At 48.9% G+C, this 25,654-nt stretch overlaps 2 protein-coding genes across 6 annotated transcripts; one reads left to right on the forward strand and one right to left on the reverse strand.

Annotated features, from left to right (window-relative positions):
* Positions 1 to 664: 664 nt before the first annotated feature.
* Positions 665 to 13,524, reverse strand: matn4 (matrilin 4). 5 transcript variants are annotated; one of them, XM_052076298.1, is made up of 17 exons: positions 13,417 to 13,524; positions 8,443 to 8,536; positions 7,465 to 7,640; positions 6,596 to 6,754; positions 6,302 to 6,533; positions 5,919 to 6,041; positions 5,702 to 5,824; positions 5,472 to 5,594; positions 5,197 to 5,319; positions 4,028 to 4,150; positions 3,795 to 3,917; positions 3,597 to 3,694; positions 3,361 to 3,492; positions 2,554 to 2,737; positions 1,780 to 1,932; positions 1,582 to 1,686; positions 665 to 1,364 (listed from the first exon to the last, which is right to left on the reverse strand). In XM_052076298.1, the coding sequence occupies exons 2-17, from the start codon at positions 8,522 to 8,524 to the stop codon at positions 1,306 to 1,308; spliced, it is 2,118 nt and encodes a 705-aa protein (XP_051932258.1). In that variant the 5' UTR covers positions 8,525 to 8,536; positions 13,417 to 13,524; the 3' UTR covers positions 665 to 1,305. The 5 variants fall into 5 exon arrangements, with proteins under 5 accessions (XP_051932258.1, XP_051932254.1, XP_051932257.1 ...); XM_052076294.1 differs by having other exon boundaries at positions 665 to 1,686; positions 13,417 to 13,523; XM_052076297.1 differs by lacking the exons at positions 8,443 to 8,536; positions 13,417 to 13,524 and adding an exon at positions 8,782 to 8,900 and having other exon boundaries at positions 7,465 to 7,660.
* Positions 11,772 to 24,701, forward strand: LOC127607753 (recombining binding protein suppressor of hairless-like protein). Its single transcript, XM_052076390.1, has 12 exons — positions 11,772 to 11,865; positions 13,367 to 13,445; positions 16,411 to 16,524; positions 16,744 to 16,814; positions 16,903 to 17,009; positions 18,421 to 18,631; positions 18,779 to 18,916; positions 19,840 to 19,955; positions 21,887 to 22,027; positions 22,175 to 22,333; positions 22,564 to 22,667; positions 24,006 to 24,701. The coding sequence occupies exons 1-12, from the start codon at positions 11,808 to 11,810 to the stop codon at positions 24,334 to 24,336; spliced, it is 1,629 nt and encodes a 542-aa protein (XP_051932350.1). The 5' UTR covers positions 11,772 to 11,807; the 3' UTR covers positions 24,337 to 24,701.
* The last annotated feature ends 953 nt before the right edge of the window (positions 24,702 to 25,654 follow it).

A 25,654-nucleotide genomic window follows, 5' to 3' on the forward strand; every position in this document is an offset into this window, starting at 1 on the left:
AAAAAAAAAATCTCTTCAGATTGGTTTTTTTTTATGTGTGTACCCGGGCAAAGGCTTACAACAATAAATCATGAATTGCAAAAAGGCCTTTGCACTTTGTAACTGTTTTACAATAGTTTACTTTTGTGCTGACCTACCAATATTTATTGAGAATTTCGTATTATGAAAGAAAAACACATTTGAAACGGTTGAAAACATGAGCTCAAGTTTGTAAATGAACTCAGAAAATAAAATAAATGTCAACACCCCCACACACACTTGTAATATTATGCTTTGTTTTCTCTCCAAAAATAAAAATACTGGAGGGGCGGCCCGGTAGCCTAGTGGTTAGCACGTCGGCTTCACAGTGCAGAGGTACCGGGTTCGATTCCAGCTCCGGCCTCCCTGTGTGGAGTTTGCATGTTCTCCCCGGGGCCTGCGTGGGTTTTCTCCGGGTACTCCGGTTTCCTCCCACATTCCAAAAATATGCGTGGCAGGCTGATTGGACGCTCTAAATTGTCCCTAGGTGTGAGTGTGAGCGCGGATGGTTGTTCGTCTCTGTGTGCCCTGCGATTGGCTGGCAACCGATTCAGGGTGTCCCCCGCCTACTGCCCGGAGACAGCTGGGATAGGCTCCAGCACCCTAGTGAGGATCAAGCGGCTCGGAAGATGAATGAATGAATGAATGTTTATTGGTGTTTGGTGCATACGTCACAAATATGGAACACCAAAACATGATCCAAATATTTTTCATACAAAAGTTACATGTTTCTCTTTCTGCGATCCACACACATGCAAACTTTCCTTATCGTGGTCGCACAAAAAGTCACGTTGGAGGTTTGAATGGTCGAGTGGTTGTCATCTTGACAACCATCAAAAGTAAACATTTCGGCCCCAAAATTGTAAAAACGACACGACTTCCTATCCTTCGCTTCCAGAATTACGCACGCTACAAAAGGAAGCGGGAAGTCCTCGAGGCTTCTTGTTTTGTTGTTGTCCTTGTTGATTTGTTGTCCTTGATCTCGTTGTTTATCGATGTTGTTGTTATCTGTGCTGTTCTTGCTATTGCTCTTGCTGTCGTTGCGACCGGTCTTGCTGCCGCTCTTCTTCCCGTCGACGTCACTGTGCAGAATCGGAATCACAATTCCGATTCCCGTCGTTGATGATGATATCTTTGTTCGTTCTTGTTGTTGTCATTGTTGTTGTTCTGCTTCACGCTTCAGTTGTTGTCCTCGTCACTGTTGATCCTGCGGCGTCTCTCTTGCCGCGAGGGGGAGGGGGGATCGGGGGGGGGCAAGGCCCAAGCTGTCTTCCCGCTTCCTGCGCATCACTTCCTGTTAAGCAGCTGCTGCTCCAGCTGCACCAGTCGGACGCTCATCGCCGTCAGTGGAAGCCCAGACGCTAAGGAGCAAAACCTCGGTGGCCAATCAAGAGGTCAAAAGGTGAATAGATACCAGGTCTCCTTGCATTACGACTTCCAAGTTGTTTCAAGTCCTTTTATGGCTGAGATTCGCGTGTTTCTCTAGTCAGATACCTCGGAACTCTGCGTAAAAGGGGAATGCGGTGTCGATGGAAAGCGGAGCGGCATGCATGAAAAGGATATGCGACTGCGTGATGCGGTCCAGGTTGCTTATGGTGGCTTGCTGGAACTCCACCAGGTTTTCGCAGGCGCACGGGTCCTTCACTTCGATCTCACCTTGACTTTCCTCTGTGGATGCCGATAAAATCAACCAGGAAAACCATTGCCAAGCTTTTCACTGCCACTTTTAACAGTTAAAAAAAAAATTTTTTTTTTTAGTACCTGGACACACGTTTAGTTTAAGGTTGAGCGCGATGGTGCTGATGGCAGTGAAGTCGGAGGCATAAAAGAAATGCTTCTCCAGAGGCTCCGAGGCGATCTGGCGAAGCTCCTCCTCCAACGCTTTGCCGACGCCCACCGCATACATGATAATGCCTGGCGGCAAGCCAACGTCGTACGGTCAGCATTCCGACGTGCAAATGTGCGGAAAAAACAAAACATGGATGAAACTGGGAAGCAAACGGGAAGGAAAGGGTACGCGGAAAAGGAAGTGCTCAGAAACAACAAGTAAAAAATTTTTAAAAAGTGAATGCGAGGAAATCAAGAATCAAAGACAGAAATGGGATGCTAACAGGTGGGATGCCGCAAGTAAATGGGAAGAAAATGGCAGGAAAAGTGGGACAGGAAACAAAATTAACGGAAGCAAAAAGGAATCAAACGCAATGGGGGTGGGGGGGAAAAAGTGGCGAGCAAATCGGGAGGTAATGCGAAGCAAGCGAGAAGAAACTGGGAGCAAAAAGGAAGCTGAGGCAAAACCAACAGGAAGCGACAAGAAATCAAACATGAAGGGATAGAAGCGGGCAGCCAATGGAACGCAAACGTGAAGAAGTTGGGTAGCAGATGAGAGGAAACAGGAAGCGGATGAACAGGAAACAGGAAGCGGACGGGAAGAAGTTAGCTCACGTACGGAAAGAAAATGGCAAGCAGGCGAGAAGGAAAGAAGAAGCGAATTGGCAGCTCCCAATGGGAAACGAAGAGGCGGCGTCCGGCTCCGACCGGCTTGTTTGGCCTTCTTGGCGAACTCGCTGATGTCGTCCTGCGAACGCCCGTCGGTGAACACCAGTCCGATCCTGGGAATCCCTCGGTCCGGCGGTCTGGCCCCTTCCGCCTCCGAGAAGCTACTCTCCAACATGTGCTGCAGCGCCATGCCCGTCATCGTGCCCTTCTCCATGTACGCCATCTGCGTCCGATGCGCATACAACAAAAAAAGAATACAGTCCGCATCTCGATGTCAAAATAAAAGTCTTCCCTACTCCATGGAGACCATCAAAATAAATTCGTTCTGTCTCGACTCTCATTCTATGTCTCGAAATGAGGCTTTTCTCGTTCGTTTCGCTTGCAACATTTCACTCATTCATTCATTCATTCATTCATCTTCCTAACCGCTTGATCCTCACTAGGGTCGCGGGGGGTGCTGGAGACTATCTCAGCCGTCTCCGGGCAGTAGGCGGGGGACACCCTGAATCGGTTGCCAGCCAATCGCAGGGCACACAGAGACGAACAACCATCCGCGCTCACACTCACACCTAGGGACAATTTAGAGTGTTCAATCAGCCTGCCACGCATGTTTTTGGAATGTGGGAGGAAACCGGAGCACCCGGAGAAAACCCACGCAGGCCCGGGGAGAACATGTAAACTCCACACAGGGAGGCCGGAGCTGGAATCGAACCCGGTACCTCTGCACTGTAAAGCCCACGTGCTAACCACTGGACTACCGGGCCACTTTTCAAAATAAAACACAAAATCCTTCCTTCCATTCCTGGCCTAGCCTTTTGCCATTTCACAATAAAAGAGGAAGTTGACCTTCATGACAGCAGCCTTGATGTCATCTGCGCTGTGGAACTGGTTTAGGGTGAACTCGGTCCTGACCCGGCTGGAGTACTGGACCAGACCCACCCGAGTGCCGTGCTCCGACACGTCCAGCGTGTCCACCACCTGACGAAGGGACGGCAAATCCACGTCAAATCGCACCTCGGACAAAATCCCCAGTCGCCATTCGGGAGTCGACAGTCGGCCGACGAGCGGGCGGGCGGTGTCACCTCATTGACAAACTTTTTGACCAGCTCGAAGTTGTGAGGGCGGACGCTCTTGGAGCCGTCGATCAGCAGCACCAGGTCGATGACGGCCGACTTGCACGCTGAAACGCCGCGACGGCCACAGCGACAATTAACCGAGTGCGTGTGTGTGTCTTCCGTGTATGGACGTATGTGCATGCGTGCGAGTGTGTGTGCCCGTACTTCCGCAGTTCTTGCCGTCCTCCTGCAGGAGTTGCCCATCGGGACAGACGCAGTAATACGAGCCCGGCGTACTCACGCAGCGATGCTCGCATCCGTGATCCAGCGAGTTACACAAGTCCAATTCTGAAAGAAAAAAAAAAAAAAACAATGAAAAGATGCAAATCATCTCATGAGCAAATGACTAAAATGTGTCCGTGAATAAAACTTGTCTGAGTTGGTGAACGTGTGCGTACGCGTGCACGTCTTCTTGTCCTGGTTGAGCGCGAAGCCTTGGTTGCAGTCGCACGTGAAGGCGCCAGGAGAGCTCACGCAGATCTGCTCGCAGTCGTGTTTGCCTTCGGCGCACAGGTCGATAGCTGCCAAACACACACACACACACACAGATACAAACACACGGAGTTGAGTAGACATTTCCACGCGCTACGAAAACTTGCTCATGTCTTTGTGCCTCCCCGGCGCTGCGGCCGTCTTGAGATGCGGCTTGAATTCGGTCTATGAGACTCAGATCACAAATCATCTTTCCCCATGTTTGAATGATGCCATTAATCTGCTACAACCACCACTACTCCCCCGCCAAAAAAATCTTTTGGGTGATTTGGTTTATTTCTCCACTCAACAAAAATTGTACCTGATAATAACAACGGCTTCACAGTGCAGAGGTACCGGGTTCGATTCCAGCTCCGGACTCCCTGTGTGGAGTTTGCATGTTCTCCCCGGGCCTGTGTGGGTTTTCTCCGGGTGCTCCGGTTTCCTCCCACATTCCAAAAACATGCGTGGCAGGCTGATTGAACACTCCAAATTGTGTGAGTGTGAGTGCGAATGCTCGTTCGTTTCTGTGTGCCCTGCGATTGGCTGGCAACCGATTCAGGGTGTCCCCCGCCTACTGCCCGGAGACAGCTGGGATGGGCTCCAGCACCCCCCGCGACCCTAGTGGGGATCAAGCGGCTCGGAAGATGAATGAATGAATGAATAACAACAACTTAATTGAATAGAACGGAAAGAATTTGATTGTCTGTGTGTCAAGATTTACGGCTTCGAGCCAATTCATTGCGTTGTGAACTCTCAGACGGCCTTGGCCAGCAGGAGGCAGCATAATACAGACGTGCGCAAAACATATAGTACACAAAGAAGAATTTGACTTCTTCTACAGGACTATGACGCGGTAAGATGCAGTAGTAGAAGTCAAATTTTTTGCAGAGGATAAAGAATATATGTACCGATGAGGATTACAATTACGAATTGTTCTGCTCTTCAAACTGGCTTGTAAAACTACACCTCTCTAGGCTAACTGTTAGCATGCCAATGTTATTTATCGTTCATGTTCGGATCAAGCTGGCAGTTTGTTTTTGTACTGGGAATGTTCACTATGTGTGTGGAAGAAAAAAAATATATGTGCACGTACGCGTGCACGTCTTCTTGTCCTGGTTGAGCGCGAAGCCCTGGTTGCAGTCGCACGTGAAGGCGCCGGGAGAGCTCACGCAGATCTGCGCACAGTCGTGGTCGCCATCGGCGCACAAGTCGATGGCTGCGACAATCACGCACGCACGTACAAAAAAACAAAAAACAACATTTTACTTGAGCACTTGAGAAACGGTGAGTGGCATCTGACAAATATTGCTAAACATCAAAAGTCAAATGCGGCAAAAGCCAAATCCAAAACGTTTGCATCTGTGTCACCCTGGCAGGAGGCGCCGTCGTCCATCAGCCGGTATCCATCTTTGCAGCGGCAATGGAATCCGTTGAGCACACTCGCACACTCGTGCTCGCACGTGTGATTACCAAAGGAACAAAAGTCCAACACTGAGCAACGCAAACACACAAAGAGAGCACAACAACATTTCTGATACAATCGACACATTATTTTTTTTTTATATATACAGTATATATTTTTTGCAGCTGCTACATACTGGTGCACGTCTTCATGTCGAGGTTGAGCGTGAAGCCTTGGTTGCAGTCGCACGTGAAGGCGCCAGGAGTGCTCACGCAGATCTGCTCGCAGTCGTGTTTGCCTTCGGCGCACAAGTCGATGGCTGCCACACACGCACACACGTTGATTATCGCGATTGTTAATTTTTCTCTTCTTATCGCGATTGTTATTCTTATCATCTTCATCATGGCGCTCACCTGCGCAGGTCTTGTCGTCGTCATTCAGCGTGTAACCGGGCAGGCAGAGGCAATGGAAAGAACCCGGAGAGCTTTCACAAATGTGCTCACAGCCATGCTCAGTCTCCACACACAGATCCATACCTGCAAGAAGAACAACAATAACATCAACGAGGTCACAATATCAACAACATTGTTGTCAGAGTATCAGGGATAATGATATTGCTGTGAAATAAACATCTCGTAGTATCGTGATATCGTAATGTATCGAAATGTTTTTCTTGTTAAAGTGCCAGTGAAATATCGCAATAGCGTTGTCAAAGATGGCAATGGAATATTTCCTTGCGGGATATTAAGGTTCGGTGTGGAGCCAGAGGAAACTTTGACGGGCGCAGACTTCTCACCGCAGAGTTTATCCTGGAACTGAAGTCCAAACTGGTGGATGAGGTCAAATGTCTCCACCAGGAAAACGTGGTCCTCGAAGGGCGGGGACGCCATGGCCCTGAGGGACGCCATGTCAGCCCGGGCCACACCCACAGCGAAGATCTCAATGCCTTTCTGGCGAGCCTCCGCCGCCACCTCCGACACGCGGTCCTGAGGACGCCCGTCTGTCACGATCACCGCCACGTTGTGCACCTGACAGACGGGTGAAACGTCAGCAGAGAGACCATGGGAGGCGCGCGCGTGGCGTGCTTTACCTGGGGTCTGTCGCCTTGCTCTAGGTTGAAGGCGTTGTTGATGATGTAACGGATGGCCAGGCCCGTCATGGTGCCCTGCGCCAGGGGGACGATGCGGTGGATGGCGTCCACCATACTGGACATGTTGCCATAAGAGTTCAAGGAGAACTCGTTGCGGACCTGAAAAGACCAAGACGTTCTTTATATTCTCAAAGAAGGCCACATTGGATAAAACGGCTGCAATGGTAAAAAAAAAGTGACTAAAATGGCCAAATGGTCAACACAGCCTGTACATTTGTAAACTCATTCAATTGTATTTGCTCATATTACTTTCTTTTAAAAACTTTATAAATAAGATAAGAAACCCTTTATTAGTCTCGCAATGGAGAAATTCCCAATTCACAGCAGCAAAGTTATGAAAGGAAGAAGTAGAACAACAAAATATAGGAGCTGCTGGAAAGGCAGCCACTCTCGCGGCGCCATTTTGAAGTCAAAATAACAAAAAAAAAAACACACAACACAACACATAGGACACAGGCAGTCGTGCAATCTTCACCAATTTTCTGCATACACTTTGTTGTCTGAAGCAGTTATAGATGAAAGAGGAGAGGATCAAAGTGTCCTTTCACCAGTGGATCAGAGGTGAAAATGTGCACACGTCTGCTACAAGCTAAGTTTTGAAAGCAAACACGAAGCTGTAGCATCCACTGACGAAAAGAGATTAGTTCACTTCTCCTGTCCCACGTAATCCACGTAAATGTTTAAAAAAAAGAATTAATTTGTCCTTTAGGAGAAGATGCTATGTTGGAAAAAAAAAATCCCGGAGCAAGCTGAAACTTCACCGTACATTAGTTTCGAACATCTTAAGTGTCGAATTAGCAAGCGCCCACCTGACTAGAGTATTGGACCACGCCCACTCGGGTGGCGTTGAGTCCGACGTTGAGCGTGTCCAGGATGTCGATCATGAACTTCCGCATTGTCTCAAACTCGTGAGGTCGAACGCTGCGCGAGCTGTCGATCAGGAACACCAGGTCCACCGGGCCTGACTGGCACTTTTGCTCAGAAACTGCAACAAGACACAATGGTAACAAGGCGCAGTTTTTTTTTTCCATTTGGACTGAAACTTTTATTTCCTTAGTGGCAGCGCCCCCAGTTGGCAAACTGTTGCTATAGCCAGACAAATAGGACGTTTTGTTGTTATATTTGTCAAAATATCATGATAGTATTGTTTTCAGAGTATCATGACGATACTAGTCTCAAAGTATATTGTTTACATCATTGTAATTTTTAATTTTAATATTAATCTAATTATTGTGACAATATCACTGTTATCGAAGTGTATCTAAGTAGTTTGATATCGTTTACACAACGTATTTTGATATTATTTTCGTCAAAATACCACATTATCACGGCTATCGTGGAATTGTGATATTGTTGTGATGGTATCCTGATATTATTGTTGTCATACGGAAGCGAAAATTCTCAAGATATCGTGATAACATTATTGTGTGCGGGCTCCCCCTGTTGGCCCACATGTGAACATTCCAGACAAACAGGAAATAACTCATCGTGGAGGAATGTTCTGACATTGAACTGGACCCTGATCACAGAACGGATTGCAATTGCCCGTTTTCCCAGTGGCTACAAATCCTTCTCTGCTGGGGAAACGTTTAGGATTTTTTTTTTTTGGAGGGGGGTGGAAATGCTATCAAATAATCTCACTTGGAGCATTTGTGAACGTCAATGCCGAAAAAGGCAGACTTTGTAGCTACAGTAACACTGTTCAATGTCAGTCAAATATATATACTGTATATAAAGGGTAAAATTGTGTACATCCTTCAAATTTGAATCTAATAATTTGTTTTGACCTGCTTTGGGCCGGGCGGTGGTGATGGCGGCCATGCTGAGCAGCACCAAGGCGACGCCTGCACCCATACGCCTCATTGTCATGGCAACAGCTGACTGCAACACAAAGCATCATCGGGGTTTAACTGCAAAATTGGTGCTTGGGCAAACACTTGGGCTCAAATAGACATTTGGACAAAGTTATTGGGACACAGATGTGTGGTCAACATTTTTGGGACACCCGTGAAAGGGAAGAGAATGTGTAAAAAGTTGTGTTTGTGTAAACATTTGCGTGTATTCCCAGATGGCCTCTTTCTGCCCCATCAACTTCTCAGTCGTTAACGTTGAAAAATATTTTAGGTTTTTCGCTGCTGATGAGAAGCTGCCGAAGAATTCCAGACAACGACGTTGAACATTCCGGTCCTGAAACGTGAAAACAGCTGGCGCAGGAACGCCTTGGCGCTCCTGAACTGAGCTTCATGACAGCGGATGACAAAGGTGAGCGATCGCAGTCACGTCACGAGCACTCCACTCCCGAAAAACAAAGAGCGCTTGTCCGTCCGCTCGTCTGCTTCTCGGCTCACATCTGCTCACATTTCCTGGCCGCCAACTCGTGCTTCCTGACGACTCCTTCGGTCACTCAAGCCAAAGTTCTGCTTTTGCTCCAAGCGGGTCGTCGGCAGGCACTTGCGCAAAAAAGTGCACCAAACACAATCATTTGGATGGGAAGATGACAAATACATGGAACATCTCAAAAACAATTTGGACAAACCGTTTTTGGATTTAGCAACATCAAAATACCGCAATGGGTCGTGACCGAAAGAACGAGATCCCGGATACAAGCGGCCGAAATGAGTTTTCTCCGCAGGGTGTCCGGGCTCTCCCTTAGAGATAAGGTGAGAAGCTCAGTCATCCGGGAGGGGCTCCGAGTCGAGCCGCTTCTCCTCCACATCGAGAGGAGCCAGATGAAGTGGCTTGGGCATCTGATTCGGATGCCTCCTGAGCGCCTCCCCGGTGAGGTGTTCCGGGCATGTCCCACCGGGAGGAGACCCCGAGGAAGACCCAGGACACGCTGGAGAGACTATGTCACCCAGCTGGCCTGGGAACGACTCGGGATGCCCCGGGGAGAGCTGGAAGAAGTAGCTAGGGAGAGGGAAGTCTGGGCTTCCCTGCTAAAGCTGTTGCCCCCGCGACCCGGGTAGATAATGCGGTAGATAATGGATGGATGGATGGATGGAAAATACCGCAAAACCCTTGTCACTTTCTTGATACCAAAATATGTGTTGATCAGCGCAATTGATCGATGGCTCGATGATGAAAACGATTGCTAAGTGCAGCCCTACTTCAACTGCATACACGCCCCTTTTCAAAACACATCCAGGCATTACAATTCCTAGAAAAACAAGAAGCACTTCCTTTCACACATCATACAACGCCGCATGTGTGTGCATGTGTGAGCACAAAGAGACCTTAGAAAGCCCCCCCCCCCCCCACCCACAGCCTGCTCTCCGTGACCCCTTCCTGTCTACCCCCACCACACGCCAACGTGCTACCGTCCTGCTGAACACACTCACACATTCATTTATCAAATACAATCTTTCAGGCTGGGAAAAAAAAAAATAAATCCAAAGTTAGCGCCTGTGGAGGGAGTCGCTCCCTATGCACTGTGGAGGGGCCGGGTACTGTTTGATTCGGGCGCGATATCAAAATAATCCATTTATCGTTTCACCCCGAGGGTCGACTATATGATCCACCATCTGAAAATCGCTAGACAGAAATGAGGGAGTATTCGATTCATTTTTTCAGCCCTAAAGTGAACCCCATAGTACAGGGGTGTCCAAACTTTTTGCCAAGGGGGCCAGATTTTATGTGGTAAAATGTCGGGGGGCCGACCTTGGCTGACATTCTTTACATTGAACAACAATATTGTTCAACAAATTTTAGTAAGCCAGTCTGTTTCACATTTCCATTTTTATTTTAAAAATAAATGAACAAGCAATACACATATCCACAACTGCAAGGATCATTTGAAATATGACATATCAGTCAATATAAACACGGAGTGATGTCTTGTTAACTCGTCAGTGATGCCCTCTAGTGTCTAAATGCTATTACTCATTTAGTGAATGCTATTACTCATTTAGCCACTAGAGGGAAGCAGTACTCTATGAAACATCACTCACCAGTCTACGAGACCTCAGTCAATGCAACACGTGTTCCATTGCGCCCAACCTGCGGGCCAGACGGCACTGATTTTATGACGGGGGCCGAGGGCCGGATGAAATTCGACCACGGGCCGCATTTGGCCCGCGGGCCGGACTTTGGACATGCCTGCCATAGTACATTAGATTAAAAAAGAAAAAAAATCCATATTTCGTGATTAGGAGATATTCGATTAATCGTCTCAGCCCGAGATGCAGCTATTGCAGGAAATCGTCTCCAATCCCCTCTGAAAGCCTTAAACGCATCATGACTGCATTTCAAATTGTTCACTCAGTCATGGCTGCCAAGTCACTATAATGGTGTCATGATTCGGTTTGGGGCGGCCCGGTAGTCCAGTGGTTAGCACGTGGGCTTCACAGTGCAGAGGTACCGGGTTCGATTCCAGCTCCGGCCTCCCTGTGTGGAGTTTGCATGTTCTCCCCGGGCCTGCGTGGGTTTTCTCCGGGTGCTCCGGTTTCCTCCCACATTCCAAAAACATGCGTGGCAGGCTGATTTGAACACTCCAAATTGTCTCTAAGTGTGAGTGTGAGCCCCGATGGTTGTTCGTCTCTGTGTGCCCTGCGATTGGCTGGCAACCGGTTCAGTGTGTCCCCGCGCCTCCTGCCCCAAGAGGGCTGGGATAGTCTCCAGCGCGCCTCGTGACCATAAGCGGATCCCCAAAAAAAACGGATGCCGTGTGTCAGCGCTCGCGGGCTTTTCTTGCGTTGCTTGTTGGCGCTTTGTGTTGTTTGTTGAGCTGCTTAAGCTAACTTCCGTCGCGTTGCCGTAACAACCCCCCCGCCCCCTCCCACACACACCCCTCAGCTTTGTGGGGGACGGCTCCCTTCACCAGGGCCCCCGCGACGCCAGTCCAAACATTCTTAACCATCATCACAGAATAGTTGTGAAGGTTCTTTACTCTGTTTGACCAGAAGGAACGGCGTGAGAAGCTAACAGCTGACTATCTACTGTATGTTTGTATACACAAACGCACAAAGACACACACTCGTGCACGCGGTACAAAGTACCACACACTCGGTCTCACACTCCGACAAACACGTTTTTGTACACACACACACACATCACTTGCTAGTTAATGATCAACGGTGGAGAGAAGACGTGAGCAAGCGAGAAGAAGAAGAACCAGAAGTTCTTCTTGAGGGCGACTTGAGCTAGGCCACGTCAAATGGACGCCGTTACCATGATGGGCGAGCTGGCGGCCGCCATGGAAGACGCACACCAAGGTCGGATCGCACGTCGCCGTCCGCTCTGGCGACGTCCCGCCAACTGTCTCGATGGCGTCCTTCGCAGCATGTCTTCATGTCTGTCTCACGGCACGTCCCTCTTATCATCTCACTGCTTCGAACCGTCTCGCCGAATATCGCTTCGTCTCTCTCTCGCTATCTCGCAGCAAGTCGGAATGTCTCGCTGCCAGCTTTATCGCCACGCGTCTTGCTGCGTTTGTCTCTCACAATTTACTGAATCTCCCCGTCTCTCGCTGCACGTCCATCTCGGAACATCTCGCCAGGCGTCTTCGAGACTGTCTCACGCACGTCTAATCTTATCGTCTCGCCGTCTGCCTTCTGGCTGCCTCAAGAAATGTCGATGACCGTCTCGCTGCATGTGCCTCTCACTGTCTCACTCTTTGCTTTCTCACCCTCTCACCGTCTCCTTTGATGTGTGTGTGTGTGGGGGGGGGGTGGGGTGGGCGTTGGACTGAGGTCATCACCTCCAGGTCACCTTGTGAACCTGACAGTCTAACAAGAGTTTTGGACACATCTCGCTGAACCACCGCTGACGAGTAACTCTTTGGCTCTTTTGGTCATCGAGTAATCTGACCAGCATGTTTGGGATGAGGTGGCTTGGGCATCTGATTCGGATGCCTCCTGAGCGCCTCCCTGGTGAGGTGTTCCGGGCATGTCCCACCGGGAGGAGACCCCGAGGAAGACCCAGGACACGCTGGAGAGACTATGTCACCCAGCTGGCCTGGGAACGCCTCGGGATCCCCCGGGGAGAGCTGGAAGAAGTAGCTAGGGAGAGGGAAGTCTGGGCTTCCCTGATAAAGCTGTTGCCCCCGCGACCCGGCCCCGGATAAGCGGTAGAAGATGGATGGATGGATGGATGGATGGATGGATGGATGTTTGGGATGAATTTATGATTCCGATTTTTTTTTTTTTTTAAACAACAAATAATGAGAATTGCAGGACCTGATATCAAATTGAGAAAATGCACAACCATGAATCGGTGATTCACTTCCTGGTATTGGCTGTAACATCTGTCTGAAGATTGGCCAAAATGTTGCTGGTTGCTTGGCAACGTCAAATGACTCTTTTTGGGAAGTAAAAAAAAAAAAGAAGCACAAAGATAATTCGTCCGTGTTCATGGAAATTGGAGGATATTTGTAGTTGAGAGGCAAAGATTCAGCGACACCATTTTAAGGTGTCGCGGAATGATTCATCGATTCTCAAAATGGTTGTTCATTTATTATTATTTGAAGGTGTTAATGAATTGTTGGACCTCTCAAATTGGTTCCATTTTTTTCTGAAATTGATACCCACCGTTGTTTTTTTTTGTTTTTTTTTAATGTTTTCAAATTGTTGACCAAGGCATTTTTGGAGGATGGGGGATCGATGGAGGGGTCCGTTCTTGGAAAGCAATTTTGAAGATTTGAGAATTCTGCCCGCCCGACGGTGGCGAGAAAACTACAGCAATCCGAAATGTTTTCCCTTCCCAAATGTGTTTCAGATGTTTCCCTGCATCAGTCCTCTCACTTCCAAACCGAGGCGTTCACTCACCTACTGGACGCGGACGTGGCCTGGGACAGGTGGGATGCACACGCGTGGAAAAAAAAAAAAAGTCCTGTTCCACACACACATACGCACACATGCACACACACAAAACCCACAAAAAAAAAAAACCCACAAAAAAAAACACGAATGCACGCAAATCCCCGGCTCGGCTCAAAGGGAGGTGAGAAGCGTTTATCCGGGTGTGCTGCAGTAGCGGACTGTGCGCAGGCCGGGATCTCTCTTCTGCTGGAATGTGGCGTCGGACGGGGGCGATGCGCGGTTATAAGAGCAGCCCACCCTCACGTACGCGCACACTTGCGCACATGCACATGCCCCACCTTTAAAAAAAAAAAAAAAAAAAAAGACCTGACTTTTTGCTTTTTAAAAACATAGTAGGTATCTATTTCTCCACATTTTGCAATCAAGAGGACTTTTTCAAATACGTAACCCCAAAAAGAAGAGTAAAGCTGACACAACCTGCGCCCCCCTCCAAGAGTTTTCGCTTTGGTTATTTTGTGTCTGTCACAATCCACGCTGAAAAAAAGTTTGTTGGGCTTACTTCCATGCGTCCATATTCCGATCGAATTTATTCTCACAAATCCCGGGATCGGCGGCCCGGTAGTCCAGTGGTTAGCACGTGGGCTTCACAGTGCAGAGGTACCGGGTTCGATTCCAGCTCCGGCCTCCCTGTGTGGAGTTTGCATGTTCTCCCCGGGCCTGCGTGGGTTTTCTCCGGGTGCTCCGGTTTCCACCCACATTTTAAAAATATGCATGGCAGGCTGATTGAACACTCTAAATTGTCCCTAGGTGTGAATGTGAGCGTGGATGGTTGTTCGTCTCTGTGTGCCCTGCGATTGGCTCGCTACTAGTTCAGGGTGTCCCCCACCTACTGCCCGAAGACGGCTGGGATAGGCTCCAGCACCCCCCGCGACCCTAGTGAGGATCAAGCGGTTCGGAAAATGGATGGATGGATATATATATAGGGCGGCCCGGTAGTCCAGTGGTTACCACGTCGGCTTCACAGTGCAGAGGTACCGGGTTCGATTCCAGCTCCGGCCTCCCTGTGTGGAGTTTGCATGTTCTCCCCGGGCCTGCGTGGGTTTTCTCCGGGTGCACTCCGGTTTCCTCCCACATTCCAAAAAACATGCATGGCAGGCTGATTGAACACTCTAAATTGTCCCTAGGTGTGAGTGTGAGCGTGGATGGTTGTTCGATTCTGTGTGCCCTGCGATTGGCTGGCAACCGATTCAGGGTGTCCCCCGCCTACTGCCCGAAGACAGCTGGGATAGGCTCCGGCACCCCCCGCGACCCTGGTGAGGATTAAGCGGTTCGGAAAATGGATGGATGGATGGATGGAAATCCCGGGATCGAATCCCCGACCTCTGCACTGTGAGGTCGACATGCTAACCACTGGGTCACCGGGCCGCCCGGACTTGCATTTAAAAATTATTTTTGCCAATGTCCATATCGCTGGCGTCGGGCGGGGGGGGCCCAAACCTTATAAGTCACAAATTGGTCAATTTAATTTTTCATTCATTCATTTTTTTTCCCCAAAAATTCATACAATTGGTCAATACGCATTATGGCTAAGCTTCAGAAAACTGGTGAGACGTGATTGGTCATTACCTGAGCAACTGTGATGTCATTTTCAGTGGACAGCAAGTGGAAAAATGGCCACCGAAATGGACAAATTTGGGTTAGCTTATATCATATTCCACAAACGCGATATTAATCAGAATGTCGTGGTTAGACTAGCAGGGATGCGTCGAACATATTCTCGTGCAGGACATTTTGGGGTTGACGTCTCCTTTAATGTGAATCCACCAGACTCCTCACCCCCCCCCCCCATTATAACATGTTGCGTCATATTTTAGGTATGCGCGTCTAAGGTCAAAAATGATTTGATATACACGAGAGAGAGATCACCGCATGCATATTTAAAAGGAACAGAAGCTTTTGACATCCTGTGTTGAATTGCAAACAATAATAACTTTTTATTATTATTATTATTATTATTGCAAACAATACGGCGACGGTCACCATGTTAACCGTGTTAGCCACTTTAGCGATACAAGCAAAAAGTCTTTCCTGGGGATTCTTGCTGTCCGCTCCCGTGCTTCTTTCTTTGTTGGGTGTCCCGGTGTGAAATAGTTAACCTTTCACCCTTCAGGAGGGGAAGGTCTAATTTGGACAAAATCTGGCACCCTAGTGACTGACCACCTACACACACACGCATACACACACACACCAAAATGCGACAATGTCCAGCATCCCAGCAGGGTTTGCCCCTGTTAAGAATGCAAAAGGTCAAGCAGGAGCCCGCTTGTGTGCATGAGCGCGGGAATGTTCTCAGGATTACAAAGTGGACGGCGACTGAAAACAACCCGTCCACTCAGGGTTGACAAAACGAACTTGTTTGGGTTCCTGGAGCACAAAGAAAAGAAAGAATGTGTCATAAAGACGCACTTGGATGAGTTTGGGTGCGGAGCAGGACCTCACATCGGCGGGTTATGACCTCACATTCATTCATTCATTCATTCATTCATTCATTCATTCATCTTCCGAGCCGCTTGATCCTCACAAGGGTCGCGGGGGGTGCTGGAGCCTATCTCAGCTGTCTTCGGGCAGCAGGCGGGGGACACCCTGAATCGGTTGCCAGCCAATCGCAGGGCACACAGAGACGAACAACCTCACTCACACTCACACCTAGGGACAATTTAGAGCCTGCCACGCATGTTTTTGGAATGTGGGAGGAAACCGGAGCACCCGGAGAAAACCCACGCAGGCCCGGGGAGAACATGCAAACTCCACACAGGGAGGCCGGAGCTGGAATCGAACCCGGTACCTCTGCACTGTGAAGCCCACGTGCTAACCACTGGACTACCTTGACCTCATATATGGACAAAAATTAAACTCAATACTTTTTTTTTTTCAAAATTGGAGTGATTTGTCAAGTACATTCATGAAAAATGTGACCGACGACCCTCTTCATCCAATCAGACGAGCGGAGCCGGCCTGCCAGTGGTTTGCGCCTCGAGGCGGAGCGCTGGACCAACAGAGCGTCGTCATATTGCACGCCAAAGTCGCTCAGAAGTCTTACGGCAACGAGAAGAGGTTCGTGTGTTCGTCTTATCCATTCCAGCGGGTCTTCATGTGCGTGGCTTTCTTTCTGGTTGTCAGTCGTAATGTTTCATGTTGTCTTTTGTTCGTGTCTTGAATGTAGATTTGTGAGACTTTTCTTCATTTGTCTTTGTGTACTTTGTATTTCTGAAAATTAATCCCGTTTTCTGTCCACTCGCGTGCGTTTTCATCCCACCTTTCTTGCATCTTCAGGTTCTTCTGTCCTCCTCCGTGCGTTTACATCGGCGGCGATATTTGGAGGCTGATGCAGGACCTCCTCAAAGGTTGAACGCCTTTGTTTGTCCGAAGGGGACGGCCAACCGCGTCCCAGCCGCGTCTCACTTCCTGTCTGACTTCCTGTGTTGCGTCCAGTGGGCGCGTGCGGCGGCGGCGGCGTGCGTGGCTACATGTGCGTGGACACTGCCGCGCTGACCCACAGCGACGCCCACAAGCTCAACTTTGAAACGCTCCCCAACACGGTCAAACGCTTCATGTTGTTTCGTGTGTGGAATTCTGTCAAGTCGTATGTTCTTTACATCCGCTCGGGTTCACGCCCATTCATGTGTCAGTCTTGACCGTTCTGTCCACGTCGGTCCATCTATGAATTGTGTCACACCTGCTCCACACACACTTTTGCCCTGATGGCCGCCGCTTGCCTCCTCTTTTGGGTTCTCGCTGCCCTGCCAGTGTTCACGTCACGCGCTAATACAACGTTAGCACCGTTAGCCACTTCAAGCAACGTCGCATCTACGTCAAATTATTAGCAATGTCAGCTATGTTATGTGTTTTATGTTAGCGAATGGTGACAAGAGCATTGTTAGCATAGTTAGAACTGTTATGCTAATTGACAGCGTTGCTGTTTGTTCCGCGCTAATACAACGTTAGCACCGTTAGCCACTTCAAGCAACGTCGCATCTACGTCAAATTATTAGCAATGTCAACTATGTTATGTGTTTTATGTTAGCGAATGGTGACAAGAGCATTGTTAGCATAGTTAGAACTGTTATGCTAATTGACAGCGTTGCTGTTTATTCCGCGCTAATACAACGTTAGCACCGCTATCCACTTCAAGCAACGTCGCATCTACGTCAAATTATTAGCAATGTCAACTATGTTATGTGTTTTATGTTAGCGAATGGTGACAAGAGCATTGTTAGCATAGTTAGAACTGTTATGCTAATTGACAGCGTTGCTGTTTGTTCCGCGCTAATACAACGTTAGCACCGTTAGCCACTTCAAGCAACGTCGCATCTACGTCAAATTATTAGCAATGTCAACTATGTTATGTGTTTTATGTTAGCGAATGGTGACAAGAGCATTGTTAGCATAGTTAGAACTGTTATGCTAATTGACAGCGTTGCTGTTTATTCCGCGCTAATACAACGTTAGCACCGCTATCCACTTCAAGCAACGTCGCATCTACGTCAAATTATTAGCAATGTCAACTATGTTATGTGTTTTATGTTAGCGAATGGTGACAAGAGCATTGTTAGCATAGTTAGAACTGTTATGCTAATTGACAGCGTTGCTGTTTGTTCCGCGCTAATACAACGTTAGCACCGTTAGCCACTTCAAGCAACGTCGCATCTACGTCAAATTATTAGCAATGTCAGCTATGTTATGTGTTTTATGTTAGCGAATGGTGACAAGAGCATTGTTAGCATAGTTAGAACTGTTATGCTAATTGACAGCGTTGCTGTTTGTTCCGCGCTAATACAACGTTAGCACCGCTATCCACTTCAAGCAACGTCGCATCTACGTCAAATTATTAGCGATGTCAACTGTGTTATGTGTTTTATGTTAGCGAATGGTCACAAGAGCATTGTTAGCATAGTTAGAACTGTTATGCTAATTGACGGCGTTGCTGTTTGCTCCGCGTGACTTTTCCAGACTGGGATGTTGGCGTGTTCCAAGTCTTTGTTCATCTCGGACCAGGATAAAAGGAAACACTTCCGTCTCCTCCTGAGGCTTTTCCTGGAAGTGGGCTCCATTAGACAGGAAGTGGGCTCCATCAAACAGGAAGTGGGCTCCTTCCACAGCCGCCTGATCAAAGTGATCTCCAAACCGTCACAAAAGAGACAAACCATGAAGAATGCAGACCGTTAGTACACACCGCATTTTAATTCCATCAACTGCTTCCTGTGTGCACGGGTCTCAAATACTTTTTTTGTGTGTGTTTGTGCTTTTGTATGTGTGTGTGTGTGATGTCTTCACATCTGTGTGCTTGTGTTACACGTGCGTGTTTCAGTGTGTATCTCGGCGTGTTCTCGTGTTGCGTTGTTTAATCGCCTGCGCTCTCAGACAGTCAACACTCGCTACCTGGCCGTGGAGGGCGGGGCCTTTGTTGCCAGCGCCCGACAGTGGACCGCCTTCACCATCACGCTAGGTGTGTTAGCCACGTTAGCCACAGTAGCATGGTTCGCCACATTAGCAACGTTGCTAGTGTGACGAACATGACTAAAACAGTGTCACAAATTGATTTAGCCATTTATTTTTCCACATCAGGCAATTGCGAACATATTGTAATTCACCCCGAAAACTACGTTTGAATTGACTACTAAGCTAGTCATTTGGGTCAGCGATGCCCACGATGTTAGCGGCATCAAATATGTTAGCGATCCTTGTGATGTCCTCGTGAATTTTTCGACTCTTACAACGTCTGACATTTTAATCCACGTCGGCGACAGCAACAAAGCTAACACTTGCAGCTGGGTTAGCAACATTTATAACGTTAGCAACATTAGTCCAGTTAGCAATAGTCGTTTTAGCGAAGTCAGTAATGTGGCCGACGTCGGAGGTATTAGCGACGTAAGCAGTGAGGAAAGATGGAAATGAAGATGAGAAAATAAGAGTGCAAGGGAAGGAGCTGAAGGACGACGTAAAGTGGTCCAACGACCACCCAGCTTCCATGTGTCTGGTTTGTGTGTGTGTTTTGCCGTGGTCCATGTGTGAGTGCGTGTGTGTGTGTTTGTTTAATTCCCACCTCGGACCACCCGGCAGCGCCGCAAGGTTCACCACTCCTCACTCAGGTCCTCCGTCTGTCCGTCACTTCCTTCGCCAGCATGCTCCGCTTACACGCAAACATACTGTGCATGTGCCAGATGGCTATGCGCGTACCCTCTACAAAGAAATTTGTGTGTGTGTGTGTGTGTGTGTGTACACACAAACGTTTGTGCATGCTTGTGTGTGTGCTTCATGAGTGCTTGTGTGTGCATGTCCCCGAAAGTGTTTCTTTACCGCTGAATGTGTGTTAGTCTTTGGGGGTTCTTGTACCTGTGTGTGTGTGTGTGTGTGTGTGTGTGTGTGTAGTAGAGGAGCAACGCGCTGAGCATCAAGGTGACTTTGTGCTGAGTGAAGGATTCATCTGTTACGGTTCAGTGGTCCAACTTGTGTGCACCGAGTCTGGACTCACTCTGCCCCCTATGGTAACACACACACACACACACACACACACACACACACACCGTAAAGAGAATGCTATCGCCTTGGTGATGCCACGTCCAAGATTACGTTTGTCACCAGTAGTTCCGAGTTAAAATGTCGGTTTGCTGTGCGATGCTATGACGTGGGAATTATTATGTCATGTTATGACATAGGCGGCCCGGTAGTCCAGTGGTTAGCACGTGGGCTTCACAGTGCAGAGGTACCGGGTTCGATTCCAGCTCCGGCCTCCCTGTGTGGAGTTTGCATGTTCTCGGCGGGCCTGCGTGGGTTTTCTCCGGGTGCTCCGGTTTCCTCCCACATTCCAAAAACATGCATGGCAGTTCTGATTGAAGGGCGGCCCGGTAGTCCAGTGGTTAGCACGTGGGCTTCACAGTGCAGAGGTACCGGGTTCGATTTCAGCTCCGGCCTCCCTGTGTGGAGTTTGCATGTTCTCCCCTGGCCTGCGTGGGTTTTCTCCGGGTGCTGCGGTTTCCTCCCACATTCCAAAAATATGCATGGCAGGCTGATTGGACGCTCTAAATTGTCCCTATGTGTGAGTGTGAGTGCGAATGGTTGTTCGTCTCTGTGTGCCCTGCGATTGGCTGGCAAGCGGTTCAGGGTGTCCCCTGCCTACTGCCCGGAGACAGCTGGGATAGGCTCCAGCACCCCCCGCGACCCTAGTGAGGATCAAGCGGCTCGGAAGATGAATGAATGAATGAATGTTATGACATCACGCTGTGATTTTCTGCTTAGACGTCACATTATGACGCTGTCGCCTTCCTGTTATGTCATTTTGACTTTGCAATCATGGCGCCTGCATGAAGCACCCACTCGGGTGTGCGAGTGCACGTGCCTGTGTGATGGCGGACGATATTTTGAGATTTTGCTTTTAAGTTGGTTAGTACTTAGTTTGACTTGTTATTTTTTTCATTTTAGTTTAGTTTCTGTATTATTATTTTTTTTTGTAGTTTTTAAATTTGATTTTGGTAATGAAAACGTGGGCGGCCCGGTAGCCCAGTGGTTAGCACGTCGGCTCCACAGTGCAGAGGTACCGGGTTCGATTCCAGCTGCGGCCTCCCTGTGTGGAGTTTGCATGTTCTCCCCGGGCCTGCGTGGGTTTTCTCCGGGTGCTCCGGTTTCCTCCCACATTCCAAAAACATGCGTGGCAGGCTGATTGAACACTCTAAATTGTCCCTAGGTGTGAGTGTCAGTGCGAATGGTTGTTCGTTTCTGTGTGCCCTGCGATTGGCTGGCAACCGATTCAGGGTGTCCCCCGCCTTCTGCCCGGAGACAGCTGGGATAGGCTCCAGCACCCCCCGCGACCCTAGTGAGGATCAAGCGGTTTGGAAGATGAATGTATGAATGAATAATGAAAACGTTGTTTTAAATTCTAGTTTCTTGTTTTGCTAGTTTTTGTGAACTATACTAACCTTGCATAGGATGTGATCCGCGGCCAAGGCCATTCAAGAAGGTCTTTCTCTTACGACGCTGATTTAATAAAATCAAAAAAAAAATTGGCCATCAGCTGTTTTGGACTTTGCTACGTTGCTTTTGTGCCCGGAAGCACACGTCCGTCACGCTGGCGAGTCAGCAGGGAAGCGGCCAGGCTTCGGAAACCAAAACACACGCACATGCGCACGCACACCAAACCCACCGGCGTCAAGTTGCTACGACAACACTGAGATAGCCATGAGCTGCATTTTTTTGAGGAGCAGAAAGAGTGAGGACAGCATTCCCCCCCCCCCCCTAAGTGCTACATCTGTGCCTCCACATGCGCGAGTTGAACTGGCTCCATAACTAGTTGCGTGTCTCCAAACATTCATATCGCAAATCATTTTTCCCCATTGGAATGAATGCAATTGGAATTAATCCGTTCCGGCCACCCAAAGTCGCACAGTGAGTGGGCGAGTGACCTTTTTTTTTTTTTTTCTAGATAATCCGCAAGGTGAACAAGCAACACGCCGTCCTGTCGGTGGACGAGCCCGTGTCGCAGCTGCACAAATGCGCCCTGGAGATGCGAGACACACCGCAAGCCTTCCTGGCTGTCGCCAATGACGCCGTGGTTCTACACCAGGTAGCCGCCGAACCCGCCTTTCCTTTCACCTCATTTGTCGGCAACATTTACAGAAGCTACTTTGAGTTTATAGACTTAAAAATACATTTGACTTGACTTGACTAAGCGGTCATGCCCCCCCCCCCTCCCCCCTCGACTTCCTCCCAGGCCACGCCCAGCACGAGGGAGGCCGGCCGAGTGCTGTTGAACGACGGCTCCTGCTGGACCGTTATCGGCGTGGAGGTGGTAGAATTCGGTTTCTGTCAGGCAGACGCCGCCTACGTCAGAACTCCTGTCACGCCTTTTCCCGACGTCACAGGCCTGGAAGTCAGTCGGGCATTCGCTCGTACACTCTTTCACAATTCATACCCTGTTATTGATCTCTTTAAATGTGTCAACACTTCACATTCTTTCATTTCCTCACATCCACTCATTCATTTAAAAATGCCAATAAGTATTTCATTCATTCATTCACTTAGGACATATCGCTAAACTGCAAAGTAGTCCACCTGCATTCATTCATTCACACATCTTTCCCCTGACCCACTGTGTCAAAGGTCAGCGGCGGCGGTCACGCAGCCACGTTGGAAGTGCACGGCGAGAACTTGGGGCCTCACCTCAAAGTCTGCTTTGGCCGCAGTGAGGTCGACACAGTCTTCAAGTACGGTAGCTGGGAAACCCCCCCTGTCCCCCCCCCCACTTCCACTCCACTTAACACATGAGCTTTCAGCATTCACACCCACACACAATTTGAAGGATGAACACGGGCTCGAAACCCTCATTTGAAACCGTCACCTTAGCTTAAAACCCGATGTTGACAAATCTCTTCTAAAATGCGGGTTGCACTTTGAAAGTGCAATCCTGACAACCTTGACTTGCAACCTCACCTTGTTGCACGGGCGCCTGGAATGTCGTGGTCGCAACCACGGGTGTTTGGCACCATTGACGGGTCGCAGGACGTGCGCCGAGCGGGCGCCACGAAGATGTTGGCGGAACAATCCAAAGACTCTCTTGCTTCCCCCACCTCCCACCCCGGAGCAGGGGGCCGACAGACGGATGGACGGTTGGCGTCCCGTCTATTCACAATGCAGACCTTGTTGCCCAGCCGCAGTCAATTAGGAACCCAAGAGTAACTGAGGCGGAGTCAAGCCCCCCCCCCCCCCCCCCACACACACACACACAAACTCACACAGCCCTACTTTGAAAGCTCAACTTGAAAGCCTTTTTTTGGAACCTTCATTCTACTTCCAAAAGCCTCATTTCAAACCCTTATTGGAGCTGCTTCCCCGGATTCAAACCCTCATTTGAGACCTAAACCCTTTCTTGAAATCTTAACCCTGGATTCAAAATATGAAAGCACAACTCTGGCTTTCGACTCTGATTTTTAAAACTTTTTTTGCACCCTATCACATTCTTCAATCCCTCATGTTAGATCTAACCTCTGACTTGAGACGCCTACTAAGAAGCCTTCACCGAGACTTAGAAACCAACTCTGAAGGCGAACCATGACCTGAAACCCTACTTGAAAATTTGTACTGTAGTTTTTGTGGGAATCTCACCCTGCCTTGATACAATTATTTATTCATTCATTTTCATTCATTCATCTTCCGAGCCGCTTGATCCTCACTAGGGTCGCGGGGGGGTGCTGGAGCCGATCCCAGCTGTCTCCGGGCAGTAGGCGGGGGACACCCTGAATCGGTTGCCAGCCAATCGCAGGGCACACAGAAACGAACAACCATCCACGCTCACACTCAACACCTAGGGACAATTTGGAGTGTTCAATCAGCCTGCCACGCATGTTTTTGGAATGTGGGAGGAAACCGGAGCACCCGGAGAAAACCCACGCAGGCCCGGGGAGAACATACAAACTCCACAGAGGGAGGCCGGAGCTGGAATCGAACCCGGTACCTCTGCACTGTGAAGCCGACGTGCTAACCACTGGACTACCGGGCCGCCGTACAATTATTTAAAAGCCTCTTATTCTTCATCTGTTGCGTAGGTCCACCAAGTGCCTGCTTTGCGTGGTTCCCGATGTGTGCGCGTTGTGGTGCGGGTGTCACGGCCACGGCGATTGTCACGGCGGCAGCGGCGCGGTGACGGTGCCAATCTCCCTCCGACGCCCGTGCGACGGCGTGGTCTACCGCACGGCCTTCAGTTTCACATACACGCCGGAGCTTGAGCGGCCGCGGCGTCCGACACCACCGGCTGGGGGCGCTCTCGGCCACGACGCCCGCGGGACACCCGCGGCCGCACGCCACGATGACGCCCTGCTGGACAGTATACACCACGAGTTCACCAGGACCAACTTCCATCTCTTCTTGCAGCCGTGAAAGCCTCCTTTGGAAAGCTAACTTGAACGCTGTTTTAAAAGCCTGAAACTAGCATGAAACCGCTACTGTGGTGTGAAACCCCGTACCAAGTTTGAAGCCCTCGTTTTTTAAAATTCTCACTTTTATTTGAAACGTCCTCCCCAGCTTGAACCTCTAATTTGCGATCCTAACTTGAAACCGTAACCCCATCTCATCTTGAAAACTGAGCAAAACGCCATCTCAAAGGGATGGCGTTTGGAAATCTGGAAATCTAATACTGTACTGGCATAGAACTTTCCATTCTTAAACACCCTTCTTGTGTAGTATGGCGTGTCTTTACATGAGTGACCAACACAAATAAAAACGGCAAATGCCAAGAAATCTCATCAGTATGCGTCATGTTTCGGTTTGTGACCAACAGGTGGCACTGTGGGGCTTTTCCCTGCAGCTGCACACCTATTGGTCGTTAGGTAATTAAGATAAGATAAGATAAGATATCCTTTATTCATCCCACACTGGGGAAATTTACAGCCTCCAGCAGCAAGAATGTATGTAGAAAGAAGAAAGGAGAAAGAGAAAAAAAAACAACAAACATCTTTCAATTAAATACAATATGAACACAATGGATAAATCAATTTACAATTTTCCTTCACATAATTTAATTATTATTATTTGCATGTTCTCCCCGGGCCTGCGTGGGTTTTCTCCGGGTGCTCCGGTTTCCTCCCACATTCCAAAAATATGCATGGCAGGCTGATTGAACACTCTAAAAATTGTCCCTAGGTGTGAGTGTGAGTGCGAATGGTTGTTCATTTCTGTGTGCCCTGCGATTGGCTGGCAACCGATTCAGGGTGTCCCCACGCCTACTGCCCGAAGACAGCTGGGATAGGCTCCAGCACCCCCCGCGACCCTAGTGAGGATCAAGCGGCTCAGAAGATGAATGAATGGATATTTATAATTAGTGGCTTTAAAAGGATTCCCAGCCCAAGCACTCATCGTTTGTTCTTGGCTACTGTCATGTTTGTTTGTTGTCGTTTGTCTGCTGCTGTCAAGTTTTGTTTTTTTTTTTGCTCACGGTTCTGTTTTAGCTTCAGTTGTGATTTTTGTTTGCTACTTTGGACTGTTTGTTTTGGAATTTGGTTTCTGTTGTCATACAATTCTTCACGTACAACCTGCTCCTCTCTCGTGCCTACTTCTTGGCGTCCACCACGCAATGTGACTGTGTCTGGTTGCGTGTGTTCACCCTCATGTGAGCCCTGCCCTCATCGTCACGATGAGATCGCCAGATATTTCGCAAATTGGCGTTTCAAACCTGTGGCTGTCTCAAAACCGTGATCTG

This window comes from Hippocampus zosterae, chromosome 9 (assembly GCF_025434085.1).
Source record: "Hippocampus zosterae strain Florida chromosome 9, ASM2543408v3, whole genome shotgun sequence".
NCBI lineage: Eukaryota > Metazoa > Chordata > Actinopteri > Syngnathiformes > Syngnathidae > Hippocampus > Hippocampus zosterae.